This window comes from Neomonachus schauinslandi, chromosome 10 (assembly GCF_002201575.2).
Source record: "Neomonachus schauinslandi chromosome 10, ASM220157v2, whole genome shotgun sequence".
NCBI lineage: Eukaryota > Metazoa > Chordata > Mammalia > Carnivora > Phocidae > Neomonachus > Neomonachus schauinslandi.
The window spans coordinates 38,856,110-38,869,322 of NC_058412.1; the positions used below are offsets into that span (position 1 = coordinate 38,856,110).

Here is a 13,213-nt window from a genome sequence, read left to right on the forward strand (position 1 = left end):
TATATATGCCAATGAATATCAATGCTACATGAAAAGATAAAAACTGAGCTCATAATTGAGGCAAGATCCAAATATTCTGTGGATTCAAAAATGTTAGTTGTTTTTTTTTTTTTTTCTTAAGATTTATTTATTTGTCAGAGAGAGACAGAGATACCACAAGCAGGGGGAGCGGCAGGCAGAGGGAGAAGCGGGCTCCCTGCTCATGTGGGACTTGATCCCAGAACTCTGGGATCGTCATGACCTCAGCTGAAGGCAGATGCTCAACCAACTGAGCCACCCAGGCGTCCCAGATATTACAGATTCTTAAGGAAAGAAAAAGAATTCTCCACAAACACACTTACCACGGAGTCTGTTGTTTAATAATTCAGTGTACAAGTTTAAAGCCTGCACAGGAGCTCGGTGCTAGGACAGAGAAAGCATAAACATTAAGCAACCTCTAACATGTTGACTTAAGAAATACTTGCACATCGACTGTTTTAGGGTTTGAGAATACAGTAGTAAACAAAACAGACAAGGTCCTGGTTCTCATGAAGTTTATAATCCACTGCTGTGGATACTTTGCCTCCCAGGTGACATGTGTAATTCCTGGCGATATTTCTAGTTGTCACAACTGAGGGCTGGGGAGGATGTAGTACCAATATGCAGTGGGTAGAAAACAGGGAGCTTTTCTTTTTCTTTTTTCTTTTTATTCAAACCCTTGTGTCGAGGGCTGACTTTCAATAGATCGCAGCGAGGGAGCTGCTCTGCTACGTACGAAACCCCGAGAGAACAGGGAGCTTTTAAACACTCTACGTTGCACTGGAGAGCCCCCACGACAAATTATCTGGCCCAATTGTCCATAATTCTGAGGGTGACAAATCCTGACTTAGTGGAAATTAAAGATAAAAATAGAAAAATAAATGTTACCTTCACCATTCCTCGGATCATTGTGCAGTAGGAGTGTGAGTTTTTCTCTGGCATTAGAGCGAAGATTCTCTCAGCATTGTTTTTTGCCCTAGACACAGAAGAGTAAACGAACCAGGGGAAACAGGAAAAACCAATAGCTATCACAATCTCTTGTGAGTTCAAAATGTTCCAAGCACTGTGCCAAGCACTTCATACACACAATTCCTACCATCCAGACAGAGAGAGAGACATGGTTATCATTCTGAAAAGTGGGAAAAACCGAGGCTCAAAAACCTCAAGTGGTCCGCGTTCTTGGCAGTTAATGACAGAACCAGGACTGAAAATTTTTACAAAAAATATATACTCACAATACTAAACAAATAAAAAAAGTGTACAGAGGGTATACAGTGAAGTTTCCCCACCCTCTCTCAACCATATACAACTCCCCAGAGGCCACCACAGACAAGCAGTTTCTCCTGAATCTCTCTCTCGTATTCTAGCGTGTAAGTGTCACACTCTGGTGCATCTTCCTTCCTTCCTTCTTCCCTATCAGTCAATCAATCAATCAATCAATGTAACCATGTTATAGAGACCATGTTGTATCTTGCTTCTGCCTCTTTACAGAGGTCTTGGAAATCAGAAGCAGGATTTGAGCCAGGATGGTATGCCAAAGTCCATGCTCTTAACCACCATGCGAAATTATTAAAATCTACTAAAGAAATTTAATGTTTGATTCTATTCATCACTTCAAAAAACTTCAGATATTAATGGTAGCTCTCCTCCAGATGTCCACGTGAAATCTCTCTTATACATTTCTATTCAGTTAACTTAAATTCTGAAATGTTAATTAAACGTTACTCACCTTTTGTCTGGAAATGCGGAGTATTTCTGCTTGCTGGCCAGCAGCCTTACTTTAGAATTACATTGTAGTGTATGTGTATTCTTACGTAAACAAAATTAGCCAATCTTTCACAATAGGAGGTACATATTGCGAGTAGCACTGATGAAACTACCCAAGAAACCAACATTACGTGAAGGGGACATGAAGTGAAATGGGGTGGGGGGGGGGCTACAAAGAATGAAGTGTCAACCTTGTACTGCTGGTTGGAAGTAAAGATCCTATGGAAACGAGCTCTAAACGCATATGAATACCAAGGTCACATTTGTATTGTATGCTAAAAACAAATTCTATTTTAGAAAACTTCAGGAGCACCTCTTCGGGAACATGCCAAGCACCATAAAAAACCATACTACAAGGGTCTAACGATGTGTTAACATACCTCCATGTGACTCCAAACTGATGATCAGCCTTCTTAGATTTCTCATCATTTTCCTCCGCGGCCTCCTCCTGAAATGAACCATCAACAGAAATAAAACAAAAAAATAACAATGCAATGCATTTTCCTACTTAGAATACTTAAAATCCCAGAAAGGCAAAGGAAACTTCGGAAAAATAAAATACAGATCCAACAGAAGGTGAAGAAAAGAACCAAGTGTTCATTTAAAAAACTGATAATTTTTTCAGCATAAATCAGCTTACTGAGAGATGAAAAGTAAAGCTAGCACTTAAAACGAGAACTGATGGCCTGGAGATAGATGAAGCCAGTTCCCTGCATAGCCTCACTCAGAGACAGAAACTGGAAATCCAAACACAGCCTGGCTTGAGCTGGTTCTATCTAGCTTGATCCACACAGAAATAACGTAGATGCCTATACATTTTAAAAGACTTAATTACTCTGTACGTAAATACTCCATATTTAGTGGAGGAAAATTAGACATAAACGGAAGGAAAAGCACTTTTCATTTTCCCTCATGCATATGAAAGTATTTCAAAAAAATGAAATATTGTCTGCCTATCTTCTCACTTATCAATATATGGTGCATCTTTCCACAGCCAAATAGACCTACACTACACCATCACCACATTACCATAATCCAATGACATGCCACTGGACATCCAGTTTTCCACATTTTTGTAACTACGCGTATGAGTATTATAAAAACGATGTATATAATCTTTGTTCACATGACCTAAAGATGTCCTTGGGATCTTTTTCTAGAAATAAAACTCTTGGGTTGAGAAATTAAGATAGGACTCCCTATCTACAGGCCAGCCCTTGGCACAGTACCGCTCTGCACCCCCAGCAGTGTGCTCACTCCTCTCTGCCCATGTTACGTATGCATTTTTTGGGGGGGCTGGGGCCCTGGAGTCTTTCCCTGTTCCTTACACATCATATGGTCACTGTAAGTAACAACAACAGAAGAATTTGCCTAAACATTTCTGGTCAAAGCTTTGCCTGCATGTGGTAGGCAAGGTCAAAATATTTTTAAGAAGGAAACCAGAATTAAAATAATTGTTTTAATCTTTCTTCCTCCAAACCACTTTTTATCAAAGCTACTATACCATATCACGTATAAGAACAAATCTCTACTACCCTAACATATGGCGTAAGAACCCGCCTTATGTTGAAATGGTTATTACTATCAAAAGAAATTTTTAAAAAATCACTGCCAAAATCCATTACCAACTCTTCTGATTTTTCACTTTTCTGAAAATGATAATCAGATGAGGGCTCCTTGTCACCATAGTAACACAACAAATCCAAGAGACTATTACTTGTTTCCAAAGATACGGTGGTTCCTGTGGGTAGGAGAAAAAAAGGGAAAGAAACATTGAAACATTAAAGAACTGAAGCTCACTGGATTAAAATTCTTCACTTCTTCTACAAACTGTGGCTTTCTTGGCTCGTATTTAGTGTCATGAACCATTCTAAGAATGGATGAGTACGCACTCCACATCAACCTGGAGGAATGCAGACAGGGACACAATCCCTACTAACCATGGGGTCTGACAGGAGGGACTAAAGCACAAGACAATGCCTGACCCTGTGCTCACTTATTTTACATACTCATGTCCCCAGAGAAACGATCTCAAGGTTTTAACTATTGTTTCCAAACTGAACACTCTGCAAATTACTGCCACTTAGTTCCCCTGGCCCAGTTCCATTTTTTAACAAATGCAAGCAGAACTATTCCACTTGGATCCAGGCCCTCACTGGAACCCTTGCCTAGAAATACTAGCATAAATGTCTAATTATCGTAGCTTTTAAAAAAGTGATACTCGGCGCCTGGGTGGCTCAGTTGGCTGCCTTCGGCTCAGGTCATGATCCCGGGGTCCTGGGATCAACCCCACATCGGGTTCCCCCTGCTCTGCGGAACCTGCTTCTTCCTCTGCCTCTGCCTGCCACACCCCTGCTTGTGCTAATTAATAAATAAAATCTTTTTTTTTTTAAATTTTTTATTTTTTTGACAGAGAGAGACATAGCGAGAGAGGGAACACAAGCAGGGGGAGTGGGAGAGGGAGAAGCAGGCTCCCCGCCGAGCAGGGAGCCCGATGCGGGACTCGATCCCAGGACCCTGGGATCATGACCCGAGCCGAAGGCAGACGCTCAACGACTGAGCCACCCAGGCGCCCTAATTAATAAATAAAATCTTAAAAAAAAAAAAAAAAAAAAAGTGATACTCAAAAATGTTATGTTCCCGTCTTGACACTCGGGAAAAAAAGGGAACAGGAAGTATTATTTTTTCTAAAGAAAATATACTAATAAAAATGCCAATCAGGAAATTTAAAGTCTCAGAAAAGAGCATGGCAGAGTGAAGAGAAGAGAGGCTGTAGAGGGAAACTGGACTGGCTGATCTTACTATCTCAGAACTGTGTATCCCTGCAAACTTATTAATAACCAGCTTCCTTTATAAAATGATTATAAAACACAGCACATAATAGAATTAAATTAAGTAAGTGAAATGTCAAGCAAATTGGTACTTATTAGGGGCTTGACAGTAAAACTTCCTCCAACCCCCCCACGGCGTATCGGCTTGTTCTGTGACTCCGAGCTGCGGGTCTGACACGCTGTCTTTAGAACCGCTCGCTGAATGTCTGCGTGCGCCTACGGCACAGTGCATGAAACTAGAGCAAGACCGGCCTGAGCACGAAGTGCTTGAATGCAGTCTTAGCGTTTACCATAGTCAATGCGCAGAGGCAAAAGCCTCCCTCAGTGATAACGTGCGTCAGCAATTCATCTGCATATCCGATGCCGCGGGAGACAACACTCCCAAATTCTCCAATCAGATACAGCTTTCTGTAAAGGTTTCTTGTGTTCGAGAATACACGGAGTGATTCCGTCCAGTTCCTACCTCTTCTGTGTTTGACTGCTTGTTATCCTAAGTCATGGAACAGCACTCTGGAGTCCACTAACTTACAATCCTGCTGCCTTTGATGCCGCTACAGGGACACTCGTCCCCTGGCAGGTGACAAGCCATGCAGTTTAGACCTATTCTGCTAGAGGGTCATCCAGATCAAAGTCAGAGAGCCAGAGAATGAGAGACAGAAATTCTGAGAAATTAAGTGATTTTTTTCCCCAAGGCCACAGAGCTAATCAGTGTTAGAGTTAGAATCAGTACCCCAGTTCAGTGCTCTTTCCTTTTTAAATATTCCTCTCTTGTCTATGTCTCCAAACATATTTAAAGAGTACAAGAAATCTGAATACAGTTATGTACACGCCTAACGTTAAAAATGGAAGCCAAGGAAGAATGGCTCCATAATTTCTCTATCTGCTGCACAATACAGCCCAAGAGCACAGTAAACTAAGTTGCAACTCCATCTCACTTATTTCACTTATACTTTGAAAGGAAAACTGAAGCACAACTTGAAATATTATTAACTGTTAAAAGCATGAACACCGCATCAAGTAGAGATCCTTGTAACCTTTGCTCACAACCAGCAGGATCACGTAACCACAGCCCACTTCCGAGCCCACGTTCTTAGGAGTGCTTTAAATGAACTGAGTCACCTGCTTGCAAAAGTTGATCAAACATGTCCACAGAAGCTTTGACTTTTTTGAGTTTGATTCTTTCCCTCAAGGCTGCTTCACTTATATCTTCAATCTGAGGTTCAAAGTACTCAGGCATTAAACACTAGGAAAAGAAAATGGCTAGTTACCACAAACAGGTAAAAGGGAGCAGGACTAAACTTTTATCACCAACACACAAAAATAAAACTTCACTGTCCCAATTCATGTTTCATGCACCAGGCATCACGTGTACATCTCTGCAGGAACTAGAAAAAAAAAAAAAAAAAAAAAAAAAAATCGAAGAACCCCTCCAGGATCCAAAACAAGATCAATTAACTATCTCCTAGCTCAAGGAGAATTTAAAACCACCCCAAAATAAATAAATATTTAATTCATATCCAAAGAATCCAGTTTCCAACTACCTTCCCCACCCTCAAGTTGAACTTGTCTCATCCCCTGCCGAAAACTATCCTTTCTCCTTTCCTTCCAATCTTGTTTCAAAGTGTCAAGAGGATACCTGGTTTGCACAGGCAGAACCCTTTCAGCCCTGATGCTTCTTTTACTCTAAAAACACTGACCATCACCAAGGTAGGCTGATTTCACCTCACTCACTAGTTTATTTCAATACTTATTGAATGCCATTTTCTGCCAGGCACGAAGCGAGGCACTGGAGGCACAGATCAAAGTCCTTCTCTACCTTCAGGGTTCTCCGCATCTAACGGAGAGAGCAAGGAAGGAAAGAATCACAGCACAGCGTGAATGTAAACAACGAGAGATCTGGAAGGTGTGACAGTGCTGTCTGCCAGGGAGGCAGGGACCCATGGAAGGCGTCAGGCAGAAGTGAGCTCATTAGCACAGAAGAGTAACTGCTAATCAGAAACATCCAAGGGCTCGGGTGGGCCATCACTGCCACTGTCCCCACATGGGACTCGGGCACTGTCACCTGCACAATCACAATGACCTCCTACTTTGTCACTGAGAGCTGCTGCTTGAGGAGGCTGTGCCTGGGTGCATGCCTTTCAGGAAGAAAGGAGTCTGGGACACGAGCCTGAGGTTACTATCTCCACTAATAAACCCCGGAGGGCAGAGGTGCCTCTGTTCCGCTGACCCCCCGTTAACACTGGCGCCGAGCGCGATGGCTGACACGCCGCGTGCGCACGACATTCACGCTTCATGACTACAGGACGCAGAGGTAGTTGGAAATACAATTTGGAGTTCAAAGCAAAAGGCAGAAGGGGTGACACACTCTAAAGAGAAACCAGGACACTGGACTATCAAAGTAGAGGGATCTGGGCCAAGACCTCCACATTCAAGGGGTGGATAGAAAAGCTACTGAAGAAAACTGAAAAGAACAGTCACAGAGGTAAAGACCTAAGATTCTGGTGTCACAGAAGCCAAATAGGGAAAACAGGATGAGGAGCAAATACAGACAGGAGTTAGAAAAAAAAAGTTACTAGTGTAAGCAAAGATAACTATACACATCAAAAGACTTCACCCAATACTGAGGACATTCAAGTCGCTACTGAAATATTAGCCCTGAAAACGTGGTTTAATTTACATTTACGTAGTAATACCCGAAAAATCACTATTATCTCTCCTTACCGGTATATGAGGTTCAGCTATGTCCTTCTGAAAATACTTGGGATGGGAATTAATAATAAACTTTGCTGCATTCTCCCCAGACTTCTTTGCCAATAAAAATGAACGCTACATAAAGAAAAAGATTTAAACTGACTCAAGAGGTGAAAATTATACCCTCAGCAAGCCTCCCCCTCAAAGAATGCAACAATACATAGAAAACCATTTAGAAGTTAAATTACACATGTTATATATCCGCCTCTGCTACTGAGTGTGACATTTTAGGTCACATCTTATATACAGCTTGGGGTACATAAAACCAGTGCACTGAAACCGAGTGGACTGCTCCAGTGTCAGAGCCCTACGTATTAAATCCCAAATCCCTTCCACAGCCAATCTCTAAAGCTCTGAAACTGTTACCTTTTCAAAGGTTTTTACACCGAAGCTAAATTCTATATTCGTGTTTGCACCCAAACAAGCAAGATAAAAAACTCCAGAAAGGGCGCTTGGGTGGCTCAGTTGGTTAAGTGACTGCCTTCGGCTCAGGTCATGATCCTGGAGTCCCGGGATCGAGTCCTGCATTGGGCTCCCTGCTCGGCAGGGAGTCTGCTTCTCCCTCTCCTGCTCCCCCCTCTTGTGCTCTTTCTCTCTCTCACTCTCTCTCTCAAATAAATAAATAAAATCTTTAAAAACAAACAAAAAAAAAACAAAAAAACTCCAGGAGAACACTCACAGATTCCACAGAGGATGTTGGTATGAGATAAGGGTCATCCTGAAATGCGTAAGGGGCAGCTGTGATGTCCTATGAAGACACAGAAATCCCTTTAGATTTTCACTAAGATCTTGAGTTTTGATGACCAAAAGCTCTGTAAAGTAAGTTTTAATTACATATGTAACACATACAGAAAGGTGTGTATAGTGAAAGAAACACCAATACCGATACCCCACTCTCAGCTCTGTCATTACATACCAAGCAAACAATGGCTCAAACCCCCATGACTGCTTCTTAAGATCTGAGGGTGCTACCAGGAACTACTGATGTTTTAAACAAAAGATCCTCTGAATTAACTAGTATGGGCACCAGTGTCCTGCATTCCTTCAAAGCCTGGCCACTACCCACCCAAGAATCCCTCCTCCAAACAGAGGATACGCTTGTGCCCTCTGGGAAGGAGCAAACAGCAGCTGCTCCTGCGTCCTGTTGCCGGAGGTTCTATACACTTTTTCACACTGTTCTAAGAGGAGAACCCGGAACAAAACTCTTCAGTACCACTGAAAACCTGCCCCCCAATTACTTCCTCTATTCCTCTCTTCTCCCTTGGAACCGCCTTTCCTGGGCCTTCTGGGACCTTTGTTCCATAGGAAAAACTCACCCTATATCCAGCATCTCTCCTGACTGTCCCCTTCATGCCATGTCTTACTCACTTGGACTCTCCAAGGGACAGCTTCCCTGCAACTCTCAAGGGAAGGCTGCTCATACCTAAGGCCTGGAGGTAGCATTTTTCTGGGGGGGGGGGGTCGTCTCAGCCTCCTGCTGCCACTTTCAAAACCCATATCCCTTCATAGTCATGGGAGGCTCATTTCATCCAGTCATGTCACTCTACTAAATGAGGCAGTCATGTAATGGTAAACCAGAGGTGGCAGTTCTAGGTTAGTTGCCCCGGACTACTCATTCCTTGATTACAAACTAGTGCCTGGCTCTGGTTCTAATCCTCTGCACCACCCTTGTTAGACACCTGTTTAGGGCCTCTAGTTTTGGTGACATGCTGGACTTCTTGTAACTTACTAGACTTATTCTTCCTATTTATCTCCCATTTTCCCTCCCTCCATGATTTCCAAGTCCTCCACAGTCTGTGTGGAACAACTCCACTCTGGCCCCGGAGCTCAGATGCCTCGAACCAAACGGATCCCCAAAGTGAACTTTCCTGAAGCTACTACCTGTCCTGCCTTCTCTCAGTGAATGGTACTGACCACTCTGCAGTCCAACCTGTAGATCCTGTCCCACTACTTCCATTCAACTGAACTATCATCAGATCCAACCATCGCTAGCTCCTTAACTTCCCCTACCGATTCCACTATCCCTTATCCCAACTGCCATGGCCATGGTTCAGTGCCTTCCTATTCATTATTTATAGAGCACCTTTGTGCCAGGCATTTTTCTAGCTATAAGGGAGACAGTAAGATCACCCCCCACCCCAATAAAGCTTACAGTCTAGTGGGGGGGGGGGACCTACAGAAAATAAAAATAAACAATATATAGTTAATTAAAAACAGTTAAGTGCTATGCAGAAAAATGAAGTAGAAAAAGGGACAAGAAAGTAGCAGATCTACAACCTAAGTGGGATGGTCAGGGAAGGCCTCACTGTAAAAGTGACACTGAGGCAAGGAGCTAAGCAGGTGAGGGAGCAAGTAATGTGAGTATCTCAGGGGAAACAGTCCAGGCAGAACGAACAGCAAACCCTAGACCCTGAGACAGAGGTGTGCCTGCTAGGAAACAGAATTAGCCAGGCTCGGGTAGGGTGCCCGGGAAGACAGCAAGAGACGCTGTCAGAGAGGTAATGTGGGGGTGGGGAGGATCATAGGAGGGCCTTAGGAGCCCTCATACAGACTTCAGTTTTTACCCCAATTATGACAAATAAGAGGCCACTTGAGTTCTCAGGCAGGAGTGATGTGATCCAATATTTTACTGGGATCATTAGGGCTGCCTAACTGCGAGCAGTCTGTGGGGAGCTTGGGCAGTGGAAGAGAGAGCTGTGATCAGTCCAGGGCAGTAAGAGATGATGACGATGACTTAGATGACTAAAGCCGTCACGGTGATGACGACAAGAATTTAAAATCTGATAATGTGTAGAAAGAGTTACCAGGCCTGTGACTGCTGTCCTTAGAAAGGTCTCCTGGCAAGGCTGGCCCTTGGCTGGCACCTGGAAACCTGGATTTGGGAGGGTTCCCACCATCCCCAGTACTGAGGAGATTGGCTCACTGTGCCTAAACTGTTTGTGCAAATGTGGCTTACAGTGAACTCCTGCCTTCCTTCTGAAAGTCTGGAATTCTGATATGTGCCAGGCACAGGGTGCCTATGTGGCCAGACACCAAAAAACCTCTGGGCCCTGAGTTTCTAATGAGCTTTTGTGGCAAATGTTTCACACGTGCTGTCACAACTCGGCTAGAGGAATTAAACGTGTCTTTTGTGACTCCACTGGGAAAGGACTCTTGGAAACTTGCACCTGGTTTCTTCTGGTTTTCACCCCATGTGCCTTTTCCCTTAGTCGACTTCGCTTTGTATCCTTTTTCTATAATAAATCATAGCTGTAGGACTATATGCTGAGTCCTGGGAGTCCTCCTAGCCAATCACTGAACCAGGGAGTGGTCTTGGGACTCCATGCACATGTATCTTGAAGGAAGAAACAAAGGATTTACTAACGTGCAGCATAAGAGAAAGATGAGTCACAGGTAACTCCTAGGGTTTTGACTCAAGCAATGAGAATAATGGAGCTGCTGCTGAGACAGCAAAGGTTTGGGTCTGGACATGCTAGTTTTAGGATCTTTATGCTACATTAAAGTTGAAAGGTTTCCCATCTCCACAGGGCTGTCTTTTCTAAAATCTGGTTATTATACCACTGCTTAAAACTCTTCAGAGGACTTGAGTCCCCAGCATAGCATTCATCATCTTGCCTATTTCTCATTTCTCCACCCTTCAAATCCTTCATTCCTACCATACCAACTATGCATTCTGGGCCTTTGTGCCTCTGCGCACGGTGCTGCCTTTGCTAGGAATGCTCTTTCCCACCACAGTATCCTTGCTGCTCACCTTCCTAGCAGCAATCCAATTATCAGCTCCTCTGGAAGTCCTTCCCCAGCCTGGGTTCCGTACCCTCTTCTCAGTGCTCCCTCCTGCTCCCTCTCTAGGAACTGTGCAAGGGCTGAGTTTATTCTACATCCTGCACAGTGCCTGGTAAGCATCAGAAGGGTAGAATATATGGTTACTGAATAAGTGACTGTACCCTGGATTTTAAGGGCCCAAACCTAGACAAATCAGACAACTGCACACATAATTCTACAACTTCTTTGATTTGAAGGCCATTCTCATTAAAAAACTGAGATCAGTCTCAGAGGACCATTACTCCAGTTTACATTGCAGGTGCCTATTTAGAGATAAGTGAACTGCTGAAAATCTCAATGTCTTGCTAGCATGGAGATGATTATAAAAACCCCTTCTGAGAAACTGTTAGGATGTATCGGGGTATATTTGGCCCAATACTCCTTAAGTTTAACATCTACAATAGAAAACAACTCTGTAAATCTGTGACAACGGCCTTAAAGAGGCTTAGTATCCATGCAGATATTGCAGCAGTTGATATCTTCATTATCTTAGACATTATCCCCATAGTTGAAATTAAAAGTATAGTTTTCATAGAACGAAAAATATAATCAGTCAGAAAGTTCCATTTCCGGGGCACCTGGCTGGCTCAGTCAGTAGAGCATGCGACTCCTGATCTCAGGGTTGTGAGTATGAGTCTCACGCTGGGTGCTGAGATTACTTAAAAGAAAAAAAAAGTTCCATTTCTGAGGCATTTACCAAGGTTTCAGTTTATCTATCAGACTACAAACTGTTTTTGAATTGTCAACAGAGCAAGTTATTGACAAATATCTCACTAAAATGGTTGCAGTAATAATAAAATAGCCAGCATTTAAGGAGCATTTCTTTTGTGCTAGGCACTGCCCTAAATCCCTTAACTATATACTAATTCTCACTATAACCTTGAAGTCTGATGCTATAATTAATCCCCACTTTATAGATAAACACATAGAAATGTCAAGAGATAAAATAACTTTTTGATGCAGATCACAAAGCTAGTTGCTCAGCTATGAAACGAAACACTGGCTCCAGAACCCACATTCTTGCATAATTTATAGCATGGTAGATACAGTACTTCTCAAAGTTGGTCTACAGATCACTTGCATTACAATATCACACCCTAGCCAAAAAAAAAAAAAAAAAGATTCTGAAGATAAGACTTGGACCTAAGTCAAGGACTTCCAGAGCCAGTTCCTTTAAAAGCTTAGTTTCCCCATTTGTCACACGAAGGGACTGGATTAGATCATTTCTAAGAAACTTTCAAGACCCACAACAAAAACCTAAAATTCCTACTTACCCTATTCACTGTGGACGCAAGTGCTTGAAGAACAGCCACTTTATCCCTAAGAACAAGAACCACAAGTTGACCCATGTCAGGGATTTCCATACCCACAAAACGAACAAGTGATTCCACTCTCAGTATGGATTGGCCAATAAAAAGTTCAGGTCTCACCTAAAGCCAGTTCTTATTTCTCAAGATCACTAGAAAAACAAACGAGAAAATGAGAGAACTGTCCTGTTCTTTTGCCTAAAGGTGGTAAGTACATGTTCCTACTATACTTTGCCTACCCTCTCTGGCATTGTCCATCATACCATCTCCAAAGGGCGAGCGATTTGCACTCCTAGCTCATAAAACCATCTACCCTGAATCTTACCTCGTCCTATCCATTTTCCCACGCGTTCTTTTTTTAAGATTTTATTTTATTTTTTTATTTTTTAAAGATTTTATTTATTTATTTGTGAGAGAGAATGAGAGACAGAGAGCACGAGAGGGAGGAGGGTCAGAGGGAGAAGCAGACTCCCCGCTGAGCAGGGAGCCTGATGCGGGACTCGATCCCAGGACTCCAGGATCATGACCCGAGCCGAAGGCAATCGCTTAACCGACTGAGCCACCCAGGCGCCCAAGATTTTATTTTTAAATAATCTCTATACCCATGTGGGGCTCAAACTCAGGGGCCCCATTTTCCTATGCATTCTTACTGCACTTTCTGGGCTACTCTTGCTTCTTTTATCTAAAGTGGTGGCTCTTAACTCAGCTATATATGAG

The 13,213-nt window shown here is 42.9% G+C and overlaps 1 protein-coding gene across 2 annotated transcripts in view; it reads right to left on the bottom strand.

Annotated features, from left to right (window-relative positions):
* The window catches only part of PTCD3 (pentatricopeptide repeat domain 3), a 29,467-nt gene that overhangs the window by 12,887 nt on the left and 3,367 nt on the right, over positions 1-13,213 (bottom strand). The window contains exons 4-11 of one of the 2 annotated variants that reach the window (XM_044918740.1): positions 12,464-12,509; positions 8,047-8,115; positions 7,338-7,442; positions 5,736-5,859; positions 3,411-3,526; positions 2,166-2,230; positions 907-994; positions 342-402 (exon numbers count right to left, since the gene is read on the bottom strand). In XM_044918740.1, the coding sequence (XP_044774675.1) occupies positions 342-402; positions 907-994; positions 2,166-2,230; positions 3,411-3,526; positions 5,736-5,859; positions 7,338-7,442; positions 8,047-8,115; positions 12,464-12,509 (674 nt within the window). Of the gene's footprint in view, positions 1-341; positions 403-906; positions 995-2,165; positions 2,234-3,410; positions 3,527-5,735; positions 5,860-7,337; positions 7,443-8,046; positions 8,116-12,463; positions 12,510-13,213 lie in introns of both variants that reach the window. The other variant, XM_021697520.1, reaches the window with a different exon arrangement.